We start from the raw sequence: 22,861 nt of genomic DNA, 5'->3' as shown, positions 1-22,861 counted from the left end.
AATACTGTAAGGTAAAACTGCCCTAAACCAGAGGGGAGAGCTCTGGAAGGATAGATATTTTTAACCCCATTGTTAAACATGTCCAATCCACTGTCATTATCCTGTGTCATTCTCCTTGAAAGGAAATACAATGATGAATAGGAAGGGAGGAGTAAGGTATTACTGTAAATACTAAACCCAAGAGTATGTATGTATATTTTGAGTATTTACCTACTATTGCTTTTATAGAATTACTTCAGAACACACAGTGACAGCTGACAAAAATATCAAACTCCCAAATAAAATTCTTTCATGGCCTGTGCTCCAAAGATGTATGAACCTAAGAACCCAATATATTAAATTAGTATCATCATTTGATCACATTGTTTTCCATTTTATACCACGGATTACTTTAGGCAAATCATCACTCTACTAAACCTAAAGGCTGGAAGAGTGGTTCTCTTTATGCAGAAGTTCTGTGTTTAAAACCATGCTCTACTCATCTTTGCTTGAAGGTATGTAAGCCCTTCATCATGCAGAATAGCATCCAAATTATCAACCTCATGTTGTTCTAGGACAACGCGATCTTAGTTGCTCCTCGTGACACTGCTCCATAGTGACCACATAGTGGAATGAAGTTTTCTTAACCTTTGCGTAAGTGAAGTCACAAGCTTGAAAGCTATTCATATACTTGTGCCTTATGACAGTCCTAATGACTGTATACATATTGAACAGACACCCAACTTAGAAGATTACCTAGCCTAGTGGATTCAAAACCCACTCTTGAAACCAGCAAATATTGATTTATACTGAAAAATTACTCCTGCCTTGTTGTAGTGAAGATCATTAAGTTGGCTAGTTGTATCAGTAATGTCTGTTCCAGACGCAGCTCAGACAATCCCCTGAGGAGCAGAAAACGCCTGGACAGCAATTCAGCGGTGACCAAAGTGTTGGAAATTGTGAAGTCTTGCAACCCAGAGAGCAATGAAAAGCCGTGTGAGGAAGACTGATGTAAGCAACCTCAAAAAAGGCATACGCCCTTGCTTTTCCTGTCTCTTCAATCATAGGGAACTTTGTATTTGTCTAGCATGACAGGGAACACACCAACAAAGCTTATTAGCTTTATCTTGCCAGAAAAACTACACGTTTAATTTATAATGAAACCAAGAGGCCCCAAAGTTGGCTGTTTTCCCAGATCCCTTCAAGAAACCAGAATTTGTCAGTCCCACTACCTATGAGTAATGGTCTGTCTTGCCAATCAAGAGGTTATCTCAAGGCACAAGAAGGACATAATATTAAAATGCTCCTCTTTGAGGGATACTCAAAAAAAGATCCCTTCTGTATATGACAGATTTGCTGAATTGTGGTTTCAGTTTTTTGGAACATTGGAGCAGAGATAATACCAGAAACCCCACTGAGTTTTCTTGTAACATTGCTGGTGCTATCAATCTTATGTAACACTATTACAGCAATGCATATCAGTTGAAAACCCTACGTTAGCCAGCTACAACAGCTGAACTACAGAACCAAAATCATTAACCCCACAATCCTGTTTTCCTTCTCTCTTTGAAATTACCTATCTAAAAGGACAAGTGAATATTCATCATTAAAAAAAAAGAAAAAAGGCAAGTATTCCAGTTACCAAAGGCAACAGGCAAGATTCTTTAATAACATCAGTATACGTCAAGAAAATGTTCTGTACATCACTATATCTCGAAATAAGAAATTGGCTTGCTATCTTTCACACACATCAGCACAGCACCTGATTTTTGAAAAGAGTATTATCATTCATCTGGGAATACAGGTACATATGTTACATATGATCCAGATGTTTTTATTTTTACCGTGGTATCACACGGTGCTCCAAGCAAAAGAGAGAGCATATATTAAAGAGAGGGTTATATAAAAATAAAGCAACATATGCTCCAATTACAAATTCTAATTTATAATATAACGAGACATAACATTTGTTGTGAATCCAGTGGGTTCCTCTAACATAGTTGCTGCATTGGCAACCATAACTATACACTAAAAATTACTGGATAACATAAAATGTGTTTTGTTTAAAACTGGTTTTTCAAATTTAAATTTTTCTTTCTGTGCTAGGTCAACATGCTCCAAATAATTTACTAAACAATCTCCAAAGTGCACATGAGTAAATTCACTTACAGATTTCACTACACTGAAGTTTAATAACAGATAGTTTTATTCAACTTTCAGAATTATTTTTAAAATGTGCATTTAAAAAACACACTTTTTGAGTTATTTTTCCAAATCCATGCAGTATTTATTTGGAATTCTCCATCCATCTTACATTTTAGGTGACTAGTAATAATACTTATTTAGGTTATAATGATGGTGTTTTTCTGAATGATTCCACAAGGCAGCGTAAAAAGAACAGATCATGTAATCCTTGTGGCCAACATATCAAATATCATGGCCACTGCTGGTAAATTACCATTTTTAATGCTTTTTAAGAATAACCAGCCATATCATTATTTTTTCTTACAAATTTCTTAGAAGTCATACATGTATAAGTTAATAGGTGGCAAATTGCTTGAATAATGATTACAGAGTTAGGGTGATCCTACTGCAGCTGCTACCCTTATGAACAGGTAATTGCAAGGAAAACAGCAGTAAATGCATGCATTCTAAGTTCATATATGAAAACCTAAATCTAAATAAATGAAGAGAGCATTATTTGGATAATTTTATATAAATATAATTCTATATAAATACTAACTGCCCTCTGATTCTTGAAAAAATTCCATGAGAAGCTTAAGTGCTCCGGAATAATTATGTGATATTCAAATATACTATTTCTGGTATACTGTAGAATCAAAGAATGTTTTGTTCTAATTTATATGAAAAAAATAAAACACCAAGAATAAAACTGATATATGTTGAGCCTGGAAACTGTATTCAGAAAGATTTTTGATGAGGCTACAGAAATAATATTCAAAAAGGAAACTGAATAGGCTCCAGGTTTCTCCCACTCTCCTGCATGATAAAATCACGATCTGTACACTGATAAAACATGAACTAGATGCTAGTGACTTGAAGAGGGGATCCACAAGAGTCCCAGATACAAAATTTATCTCTCAAGTAGAAGAGGAAACCAGACACCTGAGTGATTCTAGAAAGAACAGATATACTCTGCAGAGTGCAGTCTGCTATCTCCAGGATATAGTGCAGAATATCAGAGGCACAGTGGGAAAGATACATCTGTGGAAACACTGAGGTAGGAACTTGGCCAATGTGCCTTGTGCCATCCTGTTGGTTAGAAAGTCCTTTCTTACAAGACAAGTGTGTTTTGTTCACAAAGCTACTAACATCCATGCAATGTGATACAACATGGCCAGGTGCCAGAGTGTGCTAGAAGTTTATGTAGGTCTGGGAAGAGGGAGTAAGTATCTGGACTTGATAATAATATACCAACAGAATCCTTCCACTAGAACTAAACCATGCTCAGATCATTAACACTTTTCCTAATCAAAATTCTTAGAGCAAGGAATGACAAGAAAAGGCACAAGACGTTAGGAGGAGTACTACCAGCAGATCAAGGAAGGTGACACTTCTCTCTACATTAGCACTGGTAAGGCCATACATGGAGCACTGTATACGTGTCACCCAACTCAGCTGTGAAACATCTGTTCCTTTGGAAACCAAAAGCCCTTAAAATGAAAATGCTGGAGTGCACCTCAAGCTACAACAAGACATCTGCCATGACTAATCTGGATTAGGCAAAAAGATCAGAAATATATTCCTTGCTGAGTCCCTGAAAAATACACCATCACCTCTACCAGCAACTGTAAACTAAGGATACCTGCCACTGAAAAAACTGTCTGAAGCTATGCTTGTAAACTTTCTAGGACCAATATTCCAAATCAGAAAGATATGTGTTATTATGTGGCTAAGAAATTATTTAAAAAGATCAAATCTCACGGGCTAAAGCCTTTCCTGAAAGGTATATGATATCTTGTTGACAATGAATCTGAAATGGTTTTAATAAACTCTAAGATCTTTTTGGTAATCAGACATCTTTAAACAAACTAAAAACCTACCCTAATAGACTCTTACTAGCTGCTGTATATTTAGAGAAAAATAACTAACAAACAAACAAACAAAAACCATCATGCCAGTTGAGCTGGGCTGCAACTGCTCAAAAGTCTCAGTGGATTCTCAGAGAAGTAGAAAGTGAAAAAATAAGGATAAGGGATCATATTTTCAAAGTGTTCGTGGCTCACTGTGAAATGAAAGTAAATTGTGTGTTGCATCCTCATTTCCCATGTGGAAATTAAACAACTAATCTCCCTGAATAGTGAAAATTAAGAAAACCCACAGGATCATTATGCTGAATTGGAACTCACAGAACGAAGACTCTCCAGTTGCCTTAGTTGCTTTCACTGCTACTACAATATTCTATCTAGTGATACTTTGATAGACATGAAGGACAAAAAGCTTGTCTAATTTTTGTTATTATTACCCTAACAGAAGATAATCCCATCCCACATGGTAAAACACTTCTAAGAGGGTGTTCCTGAAAAGAAAAGGGACTAAACCTCTTGGAAATTTCTAAAAGCCATACATTTGAAGTTTGCTGTGTTCAGCGATAACCAGCCAGCCTGTAACAGAAAGGTTGGAATGAAGGAAAAAGGAGCAGCAGAGGTCTGATATCCCTTCAGGGACATGGAGGGACAGGTCCCCTCATGACCCTCCAGGACACATCTTTGAGGTCACGACTGCCAGTTTTTATAAACAAGCTGGCACAAGCCTGTGGGGACTCTACGTCCTCTTTGTGGTAGTTGAAATCTCTAAATTGGGTTTGGAACCAGTTCAGTGGCATGCATGGAGACATAGTGTAAAATGAGCGGAAGAATGGCTTTTTCTGACAGAAAAATATTTATGGAAATACGCCCAATCCCTGCTTATTAAGACACATTATTCCTGAAGAAAAGTAACTATTTTTATCAATCCTGTCTGAGCAGAGAACACATCAAATACTTCCATTCTGCCTCCCTGCAGAAGCTGGGCTGATTAGCAATCTAATATGATCTTGGAGCACCGTACAGTGCTCCTCCTTACATGCTCATAATTCAATCATGTAAAAAGCAGAGAATAAGCTTGCCCACAGGTATATTACCTAGGCAAAAAATTATCCAGTCTTAAATGAGAGGCCATATGATTACTCACTCTGTAAACATACATCTTTGATGGGACATTCTTTCTTTGTTCTTTTCTGTAGAGAAAGCAAAACCTGAAACTCATACACACACTGCAGGTTTGAACAGGTCATCAAGTGAAGTGTTAGTAAGACAGGATTTTTAAGCACTAAGTGTCATCTTAGAGAATCTGAAAGGCATATCTAAAATTCCACCCTACATTTTATTAGTTCTTAGAAAATCATATATTCATTCATCTGATAACCAACGTGAAGGCCACACCAGGGAAGACGAAACTACAATAAACTGAATTAAGGTTTGAAAATGTAGTTCCTTCTCTATGTTCTCTTGTCTCTTCAGAGTTGCATCAGAAGAGATGCTTGAGGAGGTGAATATACTTCATGGATGAGGGAATGGAAACAAAATTACCCTTAAAGTAAAAACACTGAACTTTAGAAGTTGTGAATACTAAACCAACTCTGTTCTTGCAGTAACTATGACCAATACTGATTTTAAACAACTGAGTTATAAATTCAATTTGCAGTCCTTCTCTCCTGCTACACAATATTTCTTATCATTAAGCATAAATATTTGTTTTGATTTCTAAGCTTTTTGAAAAGTAGACAGAATTTATTTTCCTCTGGGGAAAGACAATGCTTCTTACTCAAAAGAGCAGGAGGAATGCACCTGAAGTCTTCCTGAATACTGGCTAAACAAGTAACATCACCATAGCCACAAAAAAATCTGTGTTCTTCCTCTATTTTATCACAGGTCAATTACCACACTATGTGTAGGGAGCTGCCAAAAAACACCCCTATGTTCAGACACTAGAACTTTATTTGCCTGCAGCTGCATTGCATAATGAAGGGAGTATTAGCTACACTCCCAAAAACAAAACACGCCCCTCCACCAAGCAAAGGGTGAACAATTCACTGCTTTTATATATATATATATATATATATTTTTTTTTTCTTCATTGTAACTGTTATTTACCTTTTATCACAAATGATACTTCTCTAAAATGCTTTGATTAGAAAGCACTGACTTTTTTTTTCTCACTCCTCTCCATTCTGGTCTACCAGCACTGACAGACAGATGTGGCAGAGAGAATAATGAAGAACAACTTAATCTTTTTCAGGTTCAGACTTGCTCAGAATGCTTCTCATTTTCTGATGTTTTCCCCTTATTTGGGTTTCTAACAACTGAAAATGAGATTTTATGCTAGATTTACTTTCAATGAATTAAAAAACAATAATCCCGAAGCTCTAAAAAGCAAAGATTTTTCACGAAATTTTCAGACATAAAGACCATTTCTGTAATGTCCAAATTTCTAGCATTTCTACTGTTTCTCTTGTTTCAAGTAAAGATGCTATCAACCACCTCCATTGTAGAAGCTTCCAGTTCTAGAAAGATTCCAGAACTGAAGATATGAAGCACGTGTTTTTCTCAGCAACCTGGAAAATGTATTTTGGTACCTACTGCGTATCAGTAGTGATGCCCATTGTCATGCTAATTTTTCAGATTTTTGTTGCTCATAATCTTCTTCTGTGTCTTTTATTTGATCGTTAATCAGCCAGTAAACATTACTTTCTTCATCTGGATTTCAGAGTGACCAAAAAGTATACTTTACTATATTAATAAAAGTGGCAAACTAGAATGATACTAACAGTTCATAAAACAAACCAGGCAATGGCCTATGTCAATGAATCCAAACGGAGACTCAATATTGAAGGGTGTATTTAAAATAATTTTTGTCTCAACAATGGAAATTGCAGAAATTTAGCACAATGCAATTTTGGACACCATACCAAAGTATTTCTTGTCAATATCATCAGAATAGGCGATTACACATCTAAAACAGCCACAGAAAATATAAAAATTAAGAACAAAAGTCCAAATGCCCAGCATAGCCATACATCATTTGGCTATGCCTATATTATTAGTAGAGGTGACCTATGTAATCTTAAAAGAAAGTAAAAAACTTTTCCTAAATTGATGATATGTAAGTTTATGATTTTCCAATAAATATTTTTTCTTTGAACATTTTTATGATTTTAGTATTTGATACAATTTAATTTTTTTACCTAGCATTAAAAATATGTTAGAGTTCAAAATCTAGTTCATGAGAGCACACACTTCAAAACTATCCTCAATCTGAGCATATGCTGAAGGAAAAATAGTTGGTAAATTCTGATTAAGTAGTATCTATTAATCAAATACTTTATTTGGTTAAATTCCTTCAACATGCCAGCACCTGTACCCCATTCTTCCTCATAACTGCAAGTAGCAGTTTTATGCTGCTGCTGCTGCTTTCAGAAATCCACAGAAAAACATTTCTTAACACTATACAAGATGAACGCTTTTTTGTACCACACATCTTTCATAGTCATTCACTGTGTTCAGTTAAAATGCCTAAATACCACTTAAATCATGTTTGTAAACTTAAAATAAGCATTTAATAACAGATAACTACGCCAGTAGAAAGATCTGCTGCTACCAGATCATCCAGATCTTCAATTAAAAACCTGATCTTTCTGAAATTACCAGTTTATAATCAGAGGGACAAATAAAAAAACTACTGTTGTTGTATGGATGTGAATGTTTAAAGGCTACACATTTTTTAAAAGTAAATAAAATTCTGAACTGCCACTAGAAGATCTGAAAGCGCTTATATAAAGCATAAAAGAGGCTGTGCACTTCAATAAAAACATGTACTTAAGAAATGCAAAAAGGTAAAAAAAAAAAATAGAGGTTTTTTTCCTCGTTAAGAGAATAACATTCATATGAGAGGAGATACAGGCTTCTGAAGTTTCAGGCAGAGAGCTGACATAACTATTTGTAGAGTCAAAAAAAGGAGAGACACATGTATCAGATCAAAATGAGACTTCAAAATTTTCTCTAGCACCTTAAAGTAACAGATTTTATGCAAGAAAGTGCAAAGAACAATCTATAGAAATTCCCAACGTAGTCTTAGATTTCAGGTCTGAAGTAACCAATTAAGAAATTCAGTTGAAAGTTTAAAGGACTGAATTTGTGCTCATTTACCTTGGACCATACAAACCAAAAATAAATTCCATATTGCATCACAAACCTCAGGTTCAAGGATTGTCAGCTGAATTCTCCATAAAAATATTCTAGGTTTGCTAATGATAGATACTGAAAACAATATCTTTGGATTTAAAAACCTAACAATTTAACAGTTCATGTTAAAGAAAATGATTCCAACAACTTGAAGGCTAAAGCAAATTCAAATCTGTGTGTGATTCTAGTTAGCAGCAGGAAAGAGATATTTTTCTATAGACAGGGTATATGTTTCTTTGTTTAAGAAGCTCACAGACAGGTTTTCAAAAACAGCTCAAATTACTTTTACAGTAATATTGTCCTTTGTTGAGCTATATAGGAAAACAAGAGCTCAAAAACTTCACATCTACAAGTTTGGGACCTCACTTTCTTATCTGGAGAGATCAAGTACTTTTACTTGAAAGCAGCGGCAAACAAACCTCAAAAAACAGGGTAGCCACATGAAGAGGCAAGATGAAACTGTCTTAATAATTGTTAGAGTGGTTTCAAGAAGTACAAGTACAGAAAACGAGCAAAAATAGAACCTTCAGCACTGCTTAAGAATGAACCAATAAAAGATCATTCTAACGAGTTAAGTAGAACAAATAAGAAAAAAAGCCAACAATGTAAGAGTAAACGAAAGTAAAATAACCTTGCTGACATTTAACATTTACAAAAATGTCTGATTCCCTGCTTCTTGGTTAAGCATTCTGCTCAATCAATGTTTGGAGTGTGCATGACCAATTTTGAAAACAAAGAGAAAGTACAGTACAAAAATTAGAAGTCTTTAAGTGTTCCACAAAGATGAAAAAAGTCAAAAAGCGAGACCATGAAGACTGGGAATAAGGCTGTTCTAGAATTATTAATAACACATATATGGCTAAACTCCATGGCTGAACTTCCATTCCCACGTGAGGTTTGCTGTAATGGAACTGATCATGACCTAAACGTTCATGATTTATAGCTACATACTCAAAGAAAAGGCATTGTCCAGGCTTGAGAAATTAATCAATATTCTGAACTATTAAAATTACAAGAACTCCATAGAATTGCTAAAGGGTCTAGGAAAAAAAAAAAAAGCACATTCAGAGCCTAATACACACATAACAAGATCCAAGAACATCTTATGTACAAATGCAAACAAAGAAAAAAATATTCCATAAACTAATATACATATACATATATATATATATATACACACACACATATATACACATATATATATATATGTATTCATTGCCCTAGGATTCAAAGTCCTTTAGGAAACCTCTCTAATTTCTGTGTCAGGATCTACATTTCTTTTTACCCAGACCTCCCTAGTTTCAAAGACAAGGTCTAGGTCTACATTTTCTTATCCAGAAAGTTATGTAGGATAGTCTGAACTCTGATTATCCTTTTCTACAAGTTCCTGAGAAGAATTAAGTATGATATAACAGCATTTCTAATGGAAGTTATACCTACTGAATTCTTCTGATTTTTTCTCAATAAATTACAGAGGAATAATCCTAATTGCTTCTACTGAGACAACCCTTCATTCATTTATTCACATACTGGTATCAGTCACACTGTACCCAATGCTTCACATCAGTGCAGCTTTAAGGTGGTTGGTGTGAAAGGATTGATTTTCCATAAGACATACCTCCTACAAATACTTCAGGCATTTTTTAACAGTGCAGTGGAACCAGAAGCAGCACCTGCACCCACTGAAAGGGAACATTTGCTTTGAATTTTTTTCTTTTTTCTTCAAAACTTTAAATTGAAATTCATCATTCACCATCTTCTCATTAAGTGAACAGACTGAATCACTAACATCCAAAATGTAAATTCTAGTTCAGACGTCTTGACAAGCTTAGGAATAAGGTTGTGTCAAAGATGGGTATCTGACTTAGATGTCTACAATCTTACCTTCTTCTGAAGAACGTTAACTTTGCGTTCCTTCACCTCTAACATGTCCTTCAGGTCATGGATCTCTCCTGCTTGTGTCCCTTTCTCCTCTGCTATCTCCTGAATCTGCTTTGTCTTCTTATTTAACATAGTCTCCTTCTCTTCCAGACGTAAGCGTAATGCATCCACCTAGATTCAGACATGCAGAAATGGTTTGTTTAGCAATGAAGGAGAGAACTTTAAAAAACATAAACTGCTCTTTCACAAGGAAGTGTGTGCTATCAAATTACAAATAGATAGGAGACAAAACACTGAAAAAATCACGTTTTAGTCCCCAGTTATATGACATTAATGTTCCTTCCTGAAGTATCTCGAACCATACCTCAGACATAGCTCAGTCTTACAGGATACAAGTTAGGCATTTTTCCCCCTCAAAGTAGAAGCCAGAAGAATACATTTCTTCTAAGCTGCAGAGGTTCTCTCATGCATAGGAAAATCAACCCTTTTATTTGAAAGATTACTAATGTTCAGAGATTTAAATATTTACTATTAGTACCAAATAGTCACTTCATATTCCAGGTTTTAATCAAAGTATTAGCTCAGCCTGGAGGTAATGAAAACACAGGTCTGTGTGGCCACTTCAGATCAAAACATGGGAAGAGGGTTACTTCACAAGGGCTAAGAATATTTATTTTAAATAGTAATGAAGCAGTTTAAATATATTTTTTTCTGTAGGATGCAGCTTTGTATTAAAGACAAAATGGAACAAATGACATGCTACAGGATATTGTGAATGCAATTTGGACACACAAACATACTTAGAGTCTCGATAAACTTAGAAACACTCTCTGAGAATTCTGTGGTACCCTCAAACTTCAAAACTGCACATTGAGAAGCTTTTGCTTTTCCTTCTACAGTTCTCTTGCACAAATGAAACACAGAGCTCACAAGACAAAAGAAATGGGAGAAGGAATCAGAGCTACCCGAATATAAATTTGATGAGAAAAAAAAGGTCACCACAGAGCACAGACTAATCTCAAACACCATTGTAGAATACGAAATCCAACACCAGCAACCTGCTCAAGATAGCAAAAGAAACCCACTGACCCCTATCCACTCAGCATTCAGACAAAGCTCAAATCTGCCAGCTTGGCTGCTAATCTTATTTGACAGTATCAGATTTGGTTCCTGTTAGCTGAAGCCATTACAGGACATCAGTCACACAGAGTAAACAGTGTGATTACTGAATTTCTTGGTCCTTCTGCACAGTGGAGACATGAAGTGAAAAGACGACAAGGACAACTCCAGCTAGGGAAAGAGTTTAGGTAGTCACTTGCTTACGGCATTTTGAGCAACATTTAGTTTTAATGAGTTATTCTAACTCCACTTTATTTCAATTTGCTAATGGAAAAGTTGCCTCTAAGGCTCTATGTTTACAGTATGTTACGCCCACAAAAGCCATTGTTGTTTTGTCTGATTCTTTTTCCACGGAGCAACAAGTCCTTGCCAGAGGGGAAAAGAACTGCCCTGTTCTTTCAATCAGCACTGCAGTCCTGCTGCCACCTTGATGTCTGGAGCCTTCTCACTTACACATACGTTATTAAAAGCACATTCCTAACCTCTCACCCAGCAAGCAGTGCATGGAGTATATTTTGTAGTGATATTACAGTAACAGGTACTACCCAAATGTGATATATGGAATTGACACTGTTTGTAATGAAAAGTTTAGCAGGTGGAGCAGACTTTGCCTTCTTTTAAGAAACAGATTCAGAAATTGATTAGGTATGTCCTTCTCTGCATATACCTAATAGTAAAACTAATTGTCATTTTCATTCGTACTTGAAGGGAAACTGAAAATCTCTCTCACAAGCATATCTACATACCCTCAACATTTGTGTTACAAAATATTTGAGACACTCCAGATGTCTACAGCAAAGTATTACATGAACACAGAACATCTGCAAACAGAAATTTATCCACAGAAAGCTTTCCATTTTCTGATTGATTATCCTCTTTGAACTCTATATTAGCTTATGGTTTGGGGTAAATTGCATTCCTGGTTTTATTTGTGTGAGGTCCCTGCCTAGGAAACCACAGAAAACACTCAGGAATATTTTCAAAGGCTGGCAGGATACACAGTCATCACCTTAACACTATTCCTGGCAGAACACTGCACTTGTTTATTCATGTCAACTCAGTTTATGTATGGCATCCTCCCACAGTGACAAGAATTGAGGTCTGTGGGAGTCAGGTGATGCCAACTTCAACAAAGTCAGCTTAAGATTTTCTCTGCACATGGAAACGACTAGGCAAACAGCTACTGAGGTGCTGACGCCCCTTCTCCTGACTTCTGTGTCCTGGATGGTGTTGTCTTAACCCAGACTTAACCCAACTGCTTTCACAGTAATAGTCTGCTATGTCTTTAATTACGCATGGCAAGTAAAATCTTACAGCACAGCTCAGGCAACTGCTAGTTCTTCGTATAACAACGTGCTTGCTAACTTGGCCTCCACATACCATCCAATTTTCCAAGAAGCTTTAGTAAAACAAGAACATTTCTGGCTGCCTTCAACACAATAGCCTTCCTAGACAGGCACCTCTTTTCAGCTGTGTACCATACATGAGATTTTTCAATTTCTTCCTTGTAAGAAGCATGTACGAAAAACGGTGTTAGGAGGCACAGAATCACAGAATTTTCCTGTAGCAGTAAACAATACTCTATGACTTCCTAATAGCCATATATAAAGCATGCAGAATTCTGAATTTCCAAGAAAAACTAGAACATTAGTAACTCCAATATTTACCAGAATTAACACAAGAAATTACATAATATTTAAACTAAATTTATTCTTAAGCCCTTTTTTTTTTTTTTTTTTTTTTTTAAATCTTGGGTTTTATAATTAGTCTTAACTTTAAGAAGCAAATAACCAATTTATAGCTTAGGGAAATCACCAAAATTTTCAAAAGTCCACAGAAATTTTCAGAAGTAACCAAGGAGCTTGAGACAACAGGACTTAGGTTCCACATATTTTTTCTTATTTTTCCCATCATCCCTAGCATGCACCAGCAATCAGGCTATTATTGTGATGCTGGTGGTTTGCACTTGGGTTTGTGAAGATGTCAACGATGCCTAGAAAAAAACACACTTTACTCTGTTCCTGAGACTGAGTGACTCTTCACATCTGACTGCCATGTGATCAAACCATGGTTGAACCATTCATTTGGATCTGTGAACAAGATCTGCTCCATTCAGTCACATCAGAAGGTAGAATCTCCCAAACATTTTATCTAAGGCCTGATTTCTTTCTAATGGCAAAATTCAAAATATTTATTCTCTGTTGTTCTTACTACACTATTGGCAGCAAAAGAAACAGATAGAGTATCAATCCTGAAATGTGTTAAGAGCTTGCTCTGACTTCTAACAAGAGCCAGCTACTTTATAAGGCAGATGTTGAAGTAATTCTCTCCTATCTATGTCAGCACTCAGAATACAGAGATAATTGAGAAATGCACAAAGGAAGACATAAAAATATACTTGGTGTGTGAGGCAAAATGTTATTTTTATGCTGCCACGGATAATGCTATATAAAGTATCCAAATACCTGAAATGAATAATGACACTTTAAAAAGGATCACTTTTGTGATATTCTACTATTTGGTTTGTTTGAAAGACAGTAAACACAAAATGAGTTCAGCTGTTTCCCTGAGAGCATGGTCAGGAGTTAAATCTTAAAAGCTATGTTTACTGACTGATTTTGCATACTGTGGCAGTTCACAGGACTTGATTCTCAATTTTTGACATTGATTATCTTAATAATTAAATTACATTTGACTCTTCAACTTGCTATACCAATTGCAGCAACATCCATTCTGGCATGTAGAAGTGAATTCTTTATGAACATGCAGCTCCCAGTTATCTGGGCAACTAAGATGACATGAGTACCTCACAGAGCTGAGGTGCACACACTGGGCCGAGCCTGTATGGTACTTCCTAGGCCTCTAAGCTCAAGGCAGGACTGATGTACTTACTATTTTCAGGGCCTGCTCAGGTCAGAAAACAGTTCCAACTCTTCTTCCACAATCTCTAGTACATGGTATTAAATAAACACGGTGAACACAGTTTTGTGCACTGAGAAAGTTTGCAGGTGTCTGCACAGGTCTTAATGGGGCCTGTGCTAACAAGTCTTGCTGGAGACACCCAGCTCCCATTCACACACACCTCATTAAATGTGATCCACTCTCTAAATGCCTCTGGTTTGGGAGAGTCTACTACTATAATTCCAAAATGCCAGTAAAAGCCCCAGTAAAGTAAGAACTGCAGAGAATTCTGCATTCTATTAAGACATTCAGAGCAAATAACGTATGTCCTGAGGACTGAATTCATTTTTCTATTGAATATAAATCTGAATTTACCATCTGGAATAGACCAAGCACAGTACCATGCCAGCATGGGCAGTATATAAATGGAAAGTTCTCACTGATTAATCTAACTTCCCATTGAAGTCACATACCTGCCAGCAATGAACTAAGCTAAAGGGCTCACTGGGACATAATACTAACTTTACATGGAAAAAAATCCAAAATAAATACTTACTTTTTGTTTTATTTAGAAAAGGATTGTACACTTTTAGAGCTATTTTTAAAGGCTCCTTCAGAAAATGAAGAGTTAACCACAATATCCTCTCCACCCAATAGCCCTCAAGATAAACACACCACAAAATAGGACACTGTTCTTTGTAGTTCTAGCAATGGCAGGTGTCAGATGCATTTTTGAGACATTTTACTAACATCTTTTCCTCATCTATCTGCAGTTTTCTTTAATAGAAGACTAACTGGCAAAGGCTCATGAAGGTATGCTCTTTTCCCTCAAAATGTTTACTTAAATACAACCTTAAAATATCTCTTCCCTGTAAGTATTTCTGCCAATATATGGCAGAGAATGTACCTCTCCTCATCCTCCTAATTTCCTCTAGGTGTCTAAAGAGAAGGTCTAGAGATATTTTAACACTGACTGCTGCTGTCAACAACTCAGTGAGGCCAAGCAGGATCTCATGCTCCTACCCTGCTGCTAGTGAAAATTATTTTATAGAAAGATACACTTTCAGAAACAGTTGCATCACAGGATGCAACAAACATCTCAACAGTGTACTTTATCAATGCGTTTCAATCTTATGCTTGAGGGGATCACTCCTGAAAACAGAAGAAAGGTAATGTGCATGATGATTTAATTGTCGAGCTTTTTGTCAGATACATCAGCAAGGATGAAAAAGATGTGATTATCTTTCAAAAAGTATAAATATCTTGAAATTACATAAAAATTCTCATGAACATAAATGGATAATTCTAAATATTCAACTTAACTCTGACACAAAGGAGTACTCTGATTAATCAACAGCACTTTTTGTGTGTTCAATCCATGCCAGATTGCTACATTTTACTATGGAAAACACACTAGGCTGTATTTGAACTACTCTTCTAGAGAAGTGATATCATTCACAACTCCATAATCCATTTACGTCTGTCATAGAGGCATCATTCTAAAACACTACTGTTAATGTTTTAATTCCACAGCATCTGCTTACTGAAAGACAAGGACAGGAAGACAGATAGAAAATCATCCGTCACTGTTAGTGCAGTTATTTCAGTTAAGTTTCAGTTATGGTATCTGGAAGCAAAGTATGTGAATAACCTAAAAGCAGAGAGCAGAAAGACTCTCTTTTCAGGCACTTTTTATTATTAAAGGTGTTCTCATGTTTCAGAGAAAGTGAGATTTGGTTTTGCATTCTAGTGCTATATGAGAAACCCATTTGGAAGAAACCAGTGATGAATAGACATTATCAGCGATTACATAGTAATATAGCAAATTAGAGACTAGAACATAAGGATTTTCTACAGAAAAAAGAAAAAAAACCAAACAACAAACTACTGTGGCCTTCAGCTAAAATAACATCAAAATATTTTGAATAACTATCATGAGTGTCTATCAAGGGTATATAAAAACGTCTTTTTGTTTTTAAATAAGTTAAATTATGCACATTTTAGTTGAAGAAATACATTTACCTCCCGTAATAGCTGAAATAATGACAATAAATGTTAAGACATGAACTTCGATAAAATCTACCAAAGCCTTTTAACTTGTTAAAAGTTAATTCTTGTGGGAACTTCATGTCATGAGCAGAAAAGTAGTGCTCTTTACTATATAGAAGGAAGAAGTTAAATGTTTTTCTAGCTTTGCAAGTTTGCCACAATACTCAGTGATTTATTTGTAATACTTTCAAACATTATAATGGATCAAAACCTACTATTTGTATTTTTTAATTGTTTGCTTACCTAATATCTACTTTCAATAATATTTTGAAAGGTAATTTCTATTCTTTTTGTATTTATTTTTTTCCTAAATAAACATATACAAATCTAGGGTACGTTCCTGACTAGCAAAAAAAATGAAGAAATTTAAAAAGAATTTTATGATTGTAAACTAACACATTTTCACAGTTATACCAACAAATACCAATGAACCTAGTTGCAAGTAATAATCTAAAAGTATCAATATAAAATAAAACAAAAACAAATGCAAAATTAAGGTTTCTAGCTTGTAGAATTAAACCACGACTAAAATGGTCATTTAAATTAACTCACTCTATTTCTATTGCCAACAGGAAACTAGGAAGGAAAGGTTTGATGTTGTTGTCATTGTTTTTTATTTAATACACTTAAAAAATCATAGAATAATAGAATCATAGAATATCCTGAGTTGGAAGGGACCCATACGGATCATCTAGTCCAACTCTTGGCACTGCACAGGTCTGCCCAAAGTTTAGACCATGTGAGTAAGTGCACAGTCCAATGTCTTCTTAAATTCAGACAGGCTCGGTGCAGTGACTGCTTCCCTGGGGAGCCTGACTTTCCCTGCGGAGCCTGTTCCAGTGTGCAACCACCCCCTCGGTGAAGAACCTCTTCCTGACGTCCAGCCTAAACTTCCCCTGCCTCAGCTTAACACCATTCCCGCGGGTCCTATCACTGGTGTTTACAGTGAATAGGTCACCTGCCTCTCCACTCCCCTTCGCGAGGAAGCTGTAGACCACAACGAGGTCCCCCCTCAGCCTCCTCTTCTCCAGGCTGAACAGGCCCAGTTCAAAAAAAATAAACCAGAAAAGGTTTTGAGTGCATACTTTTCTCTTTTTGTTCCAGAGAATCTTAACAGCTCTCCATCTGCTATCTCCTCAGTCAATCCAAGTTATTTACCCATGTCAAGTTGTCTGTTAATAAAGTCAAGTTTAAACACAGACCTTCATTTTCGACTTGTGCTTAAAATTTAAAATTGCTGCCTGTTTGACCTGGAGATGATCTTTGTGGGGTCTCTTTGCATTTCTTTCCTTATGTCAGTTAAATTTAATACCTGAAGATATTCTCTTTCCTGTAAGACTTGCATCGCTTATTGATGTTATGTTATGACTTTTATAGATGCTTTTGTTATGACTTTATAGATGTAACTTACAACTTTCACTGTCATATCTACAACACTACTGTGTTAAAGGAATTACTATTTCTGCTCTTACATAAACCTGAGAACAATCAGAAAAGCCATCTTAGAACATCAAAGGACATTTGCTGCGTAACTTGATTTCTGCAGACAGCTAAGGCCATGAGCATCCATAGAGTTACTGAATGTGGCTAAAGGAAAGCTACATGAGGGTAAAAAGTTCAAATAAATTCTCTCACACTCTTGTATTACAAAATCTTTCTGCCACCATTAGCCACAAAATTTCTGCATGCCTATTTCACAGCTCTTAGCTTTTTGCTATTTTAGCAGTAACAACCCAAAGATTTTTTGATGCATGACCGCCATCTTTTGGACTTCTCCTATCACTACAATTTTCCATGCCAGTGGATCGAAATGTTGTCTTCACTCAACATGTCATGCTTGTTTTTCAAGAATGCCCAGTAGTGTATATATTATACTTATTGCTCATTTGATATTTAAACATGCAGTCATCTTACACAATATGGGAATTTATTAAGAATTTGTTATCAGTTTTGAAAATATTATTCCTTTGTCTTTGAATATGCTTCGTAAATCATGAAAGCCCGTATTTCAGGTATAAGCACAGGTTCACATGCAAGAGTTCCCGTACATGTTGATAGTAGTAGTAAAGCCACAGGAAGTTGTATACTTCCTTTCTTTGATCTCTTTTAGCTACGAGATCACTGAAAATAAATCCCCCTAGCTCAGGCATTGCAACTTCCACTTTAGCTGTGCCTTGGAAAAATTATTAACTATATGTTAGAGGAGCATATTGTACAAGCATACATTCATCCACAGGTACATATGTTCACTTACACATACTTTCTTTACCATCAAAGCCCTGGCCAAGAGAACCCAAGCATGTAAGCAAAGAAACAATGTGCTCAAAACAAGTAGTATTGCATCATTATGGAATTGTATAACCTAAGCAAGAGGAAGAGAAATAATGCTCTTTATCTCTTGATCTGTAGAAAGTCATAAAGTACAGAACTGCCCATTTTACCTCTGTTTGCAGAATGGCAGCTCTTTGCTCTTTAGCTGTCAGAGACTCTTTCAGGACTTCAATATGCTGCTTGCTGTCAGAGAACTGATTTGTGAGGGTCTCCAGCTTTGTCTGCAAGGCTAGCAGCTCTGTGTCTTTGCGTGACAGCTCCTGTTTTACCTGACCGATCTGAAAAAGAAAGAAAAGATGGGTAAAGTAAAAAATAATGATCAATTTGTATCATTGCTTCAAAAATAGTGATAAATTCACATAAGTAACAACAAACAGTATTATACCCTAAACTTGTCTCAAATAATTTTAAAGCCTTCAGTTATCTTGAATGGAGAGCCAGCAAAAATTTGTGTCATGAGCAGATGGTACAAGGAGAAAGAGAGGAGAGCAATAACGTTTTTTTAAGAGATGTTCTTTTTTAACAGAGTCAATCTATTCTTAGCCATCTTTCAAAGGCCTGACCAAAACCAGTTACTTAGCAGGGATAAGATTTTAATGAAGATGAAGCAAAACTGTAACAGCAATGTACCCTCATTCTGTAGCATCAGAAAAGATGAGATAGCTACAGGTTTCTCTTTAGAAGCATGACATTTGCTTTCAAATGTCAAACCATTGAGCTTTTCTATCCTCTCTGTCCATCCATCAATCCAGCCTCATGTTTACAAGGTATGTAAAGATACCTTTATTTTTCCCACTCTTTAGGAAACTAGGATTTCACTCTTCTAAGAAAAACCTTTAAATTTAGGAAAGATGCTTAAAGCAGATGCAGATATACTTCAAAACAACATAAAAACGATCAGAGGGCTGGAGCACCTCTTCTATGAACAAATGCTGAGAGCCTGGGCTGTTTAGCCTGGAGAAGGGAAGGCTCCAGGGAGACCTCACTGCAGCCTTTCAATACTATAAGAAAGATGTAGGGAGATTTTTAACTAGGGCCTGCAGTGACAATTTTAAAGCTAGAGAGGGAAGGTTTAGATTAGATATTGGGAAGAAATTCTTCCTTATCAGGGTGGTGAGGCACTGGCACAGGCTGCCCAGAGAAGCTGTGGCTGCCCCATTCCTGGAGGTGCTCAAGGCCAGGCTGGATGGGCCTTTGGGCAGGAAGGTATCCCTGCCCATGGCAAAGGGGGATGATCTTCTGGGAACCTTCCAACCCAAACTATTCTGTGATTCTGTTAAAACCATTTTCGAAACCACACATTGCTGAGAGCAGTTTCCTACATTTAATTTAGTGAATTAAATCAGTATGGAAATTTATATTTATTTTAACACATGTAGGTTGGATTATCATTTAAAAATATAAACAGTATGAAATTTTAACAGTAAAGCACTAAGATGAGATGAAATCTCATTTTAAGCACAATCATCATTCATGGCAATTTTGATGTAAACTTGGAGAAAGAGTATGTGTTTTTAATTCAAGAGGATATGGAACTCTGAAGGTAGACTTTGTCCAAGTTTATAACCAACTTTCTGGTTTGTGTCTGATACATCTCGGAATAAAATATGAATGTGTTACTCTTGCATGTTATACAGTAGAGATGGGCATCTCTCTAAAAACTAAACAGTTTTGCCTTTTTTAACTTGAAAATTTTGTGATACTAAAAAAAAACAAACATCCACCTCAAAAGTATTAATTTTCAATGCTTTAAAACAAAAATTAAAGGACATCACAGACTAAAAGAATTGTCCAGGTCATCTTCCATTTTTGGGAATGTGTCAAGAACAAAAATAAATAGATATAAATTGTATTTTAAATCAAAATAAATGCAAGTACTACTAGAAATTACTGAAAGGCTTGGGTAAATGTGAATTTATCTTGACAACACTGTTTCAATAATGGACAATTCCTTAACAAAGAGTAATAAAATAGCAACAAAAGATTTCATCAAGGACTCCTGTATTCCAGTATGAAATGGCACATGGAAGAAGGGGAGAGGCAGAAGAAGGACATGTATCTCTTTAAAAAGAAAAAAAAAAAAAGGACAAAAATCAAAAAGCAACCCCATAAACTCTGTCTTTAAGATGGAATTATGTGAAGGAATATAAAGAATTTAGTTTAGAGAACTATTAGATAGTTGATTGTTTGTTTAATTCAGACATTACTTGATTGTTTTTTATACTTTTACTAAAAGCAAACATGTCCACAGAATGATTTCACCATCCATTTAAACAAGAGGATACAAAAGTATTGATGCTACCGGCACTACTTCTGCTGTCAGCTACTGACCAATACAACCAGTGGCACAGTGGAGCTAGGCACAGCAGAATAACTGGAACAATACAAACTATTTACTACTTGTTATGTTTCCTGCAGTATCTAAACAAAAAAGTCTCCTTAAAAACTTCAAATGACATGAACTTTTCAATTACTAGATAGCGAGAAATATAGCAAACCTTTCTCAACCCAGCTTGGTCTTTCTTTTTTAAAAGAAATTCTCTTTGGGGTAGGCCATCTTAGAAGAGATGCTTACCCTAAATACTTGTGTTTTGATGAATTGTTCTCATCTGAACAGAACCACATTCATTTACATTAAAGTTCTGAAGTAGCACCCCAAGGTAATTATATTTAGAAATCCCTGTTTCGGAGAAGTAAGCCCACACTGCAAATGCATTAAAGATCTTTTGGAAGAATGCAGTGCAAAGGAAGTTAAAGTAGTAATGGGTTTTCCCATCTCCTTGATGGGACACTATGAACACTCAGCAAATGCACTACCTTCACAGCAAAGGAAGAGCCTAAGTTCATGCTGCTAATATGAAAAAAATCAGTTTTAAAAAGTGTTCAGCATCCAATTTCTGCCATTTTATTGTGAAAGAATGTTAAGAGGGTTCAGCACATGATTTTGAAAAGTTATAAATTATTTTTATTCCACGAGGGAAAGCAAATCTCTTTGAAAGTCTGGCCCCAGAACGGGTGCTGAATGCTTTTGAAAATCTGTTTCAATAGAGAAAAATAACTTACTGATTAAATGAATTATACCATTAAAAAACAAGCAATAGAACTAATATAAATGTTCAGTTGAAAAGTGATGTTATGGACACCAAAACCACGTGAATAAAATGCAGCTACAGGGCTGAGCAGGCTGTTAGTTCTATGGTTATATAAAGTTGTAAAGAAGGTAAGAGAAGAAAAGTTACCCCGAAAGCAAGAGAGCTAGAAAGCCCCAGTGCATGGCCACTGCACACAAAAAATAAATCTTACGGCAGAGACCTCGGCCTGGAGACCAGCCACTCTTTTTTTCAGGTCCTCCCCTTGAACCTCTTTGGCACTTAGCTCTTCCTTCAGTTGCTCTACCTGTCACGACATTGTTATGCTTTAAATATTTATTATTTGCCATCTTCTAGTTAGCCTGTTTCAAACAAGTAACTAAAAGTGACAAAGAACTGAACAGAAGGATCAACATTGGTCACTCATTTTCTCATCTATTCTTCATTAAGTCTTCTCAAAACAGAAGTTTTATGTCTCTGTGATTTCACATAGGCTGCCAGACAAATATTTGGTTATGAAACAAAGATGTATAGTTATGGTTATATATGTCAAATATAGGGCACTTCACCCAACAGTTTTGAAACTGGAATTCATCAGGAAATCAGGACAGGAAAAGGGAGGTTTTGCAGTAAAGAAAAAAAAAGTTAATTATCAAGATACAGCCACAGATGACTATACAATACAATATTGAAAGAAAACCTGAACAATTTTGTGCATTTAAAAAACAGAGCAGGATAGCAAGATATAAAGAATGGAGCTGGTTATGACTCATGAGTGAATAGTTACCAAAAGGGAACAAATTTTCTGCAGGAAAAGTAATGAGCAGACACAGTAAACAGAATAGACCCAGAAATTAATCAAGTAGCTGAACAGACAGATCTGTAAGAACACAGAGAGAAGGAAAAATAAAAGTGTTGCTAATAAGGGAAGAAGAAAGGAAGGAAAGAATAAAGAAATGAAAAAGAATAAGGAAATTTAAAAAAAGGATAGAAAGAAGAAAAGCGTCACCTCCATTCCTAATTTGGAAGGGGGTATCCTTCAGTTCCTAGAAGCAAAACAGTAGGATAAAGGAGGAAAGTATAAAAGAATAGATGTGGTTATCTTGAGGTAAATCAGTGAGCTGATGTGAGGGAACTGGAAGAAACATATACTTACTATATGTTTCTTCTTTAGGGCAAGTAATAATTTTCCAAGAAACTTTCTCCAGCATTCTTTATATAAGACAAGTAACTTAAAGCACGATAAATGCAGTAGGTTAGAACTGTTCA

The 22,861-nt window shown here is 35.9% G+C and overlaps 1 protein-coding gene across 17 annotated transcripts in view; it reads right to left on the bottom strand.

Moving 5' to 3' along the window:
* ERC1 (ELKS/RAB6-interacting/CAST family member 1) overlaps positions 1–22,861 on the bottom strand; it is a 308,495-nt gene that overhangs the window by 201,581 nt on the left and 84,053 nt on the right. For 9 of the 17 annotated variants that reach the window (XR_014578009.1, XR_014578010.1, XM_083819803.1 and 6 more), the window contains 3 exons: positions 21,807–21,899; positions 18,614–18,781; positions 10,107–10,274 (listed from right to left, as the gene is read on the bottom strand). Coding sequence is in view for 13 of the 17 variants with exons in the window: in XM_083819803.1 (XP_083675929.1) it covers positions 10,107–10,274; positions 18,614–18,781; positions 21,807–21,899 (429 nt within the window). In the remaining 4 variants the exon portion in view is untranslated. The remainder of the gene's footprint in view (positions 1–10,106; positions 10,275–18,613; positions 18,782–21,806; positions 21,900–22,861) is intronic. The other 8 variants (XR_014578011.1, XR_014578012.1, XM_083819811.1 and 5 more) reach the window with 2 other exon arrangements.

The sequence above is a fragment of the Anser anser genome, assembly GCF_964211835.1.
Source record: "Anser anser genome assembly, chromosome: 1".
NCBI classification, from domain to species: domain Eukaryota; kingdom Metazoa; phylum Chordata; class Aves; order Anseriformes; family Anatidae; genus Anser; species Anser anser.
Note: the sequence above shows the minus strand (reverse complement) of the source record. Positions and strands in the feature narration are given on the sequence as shown.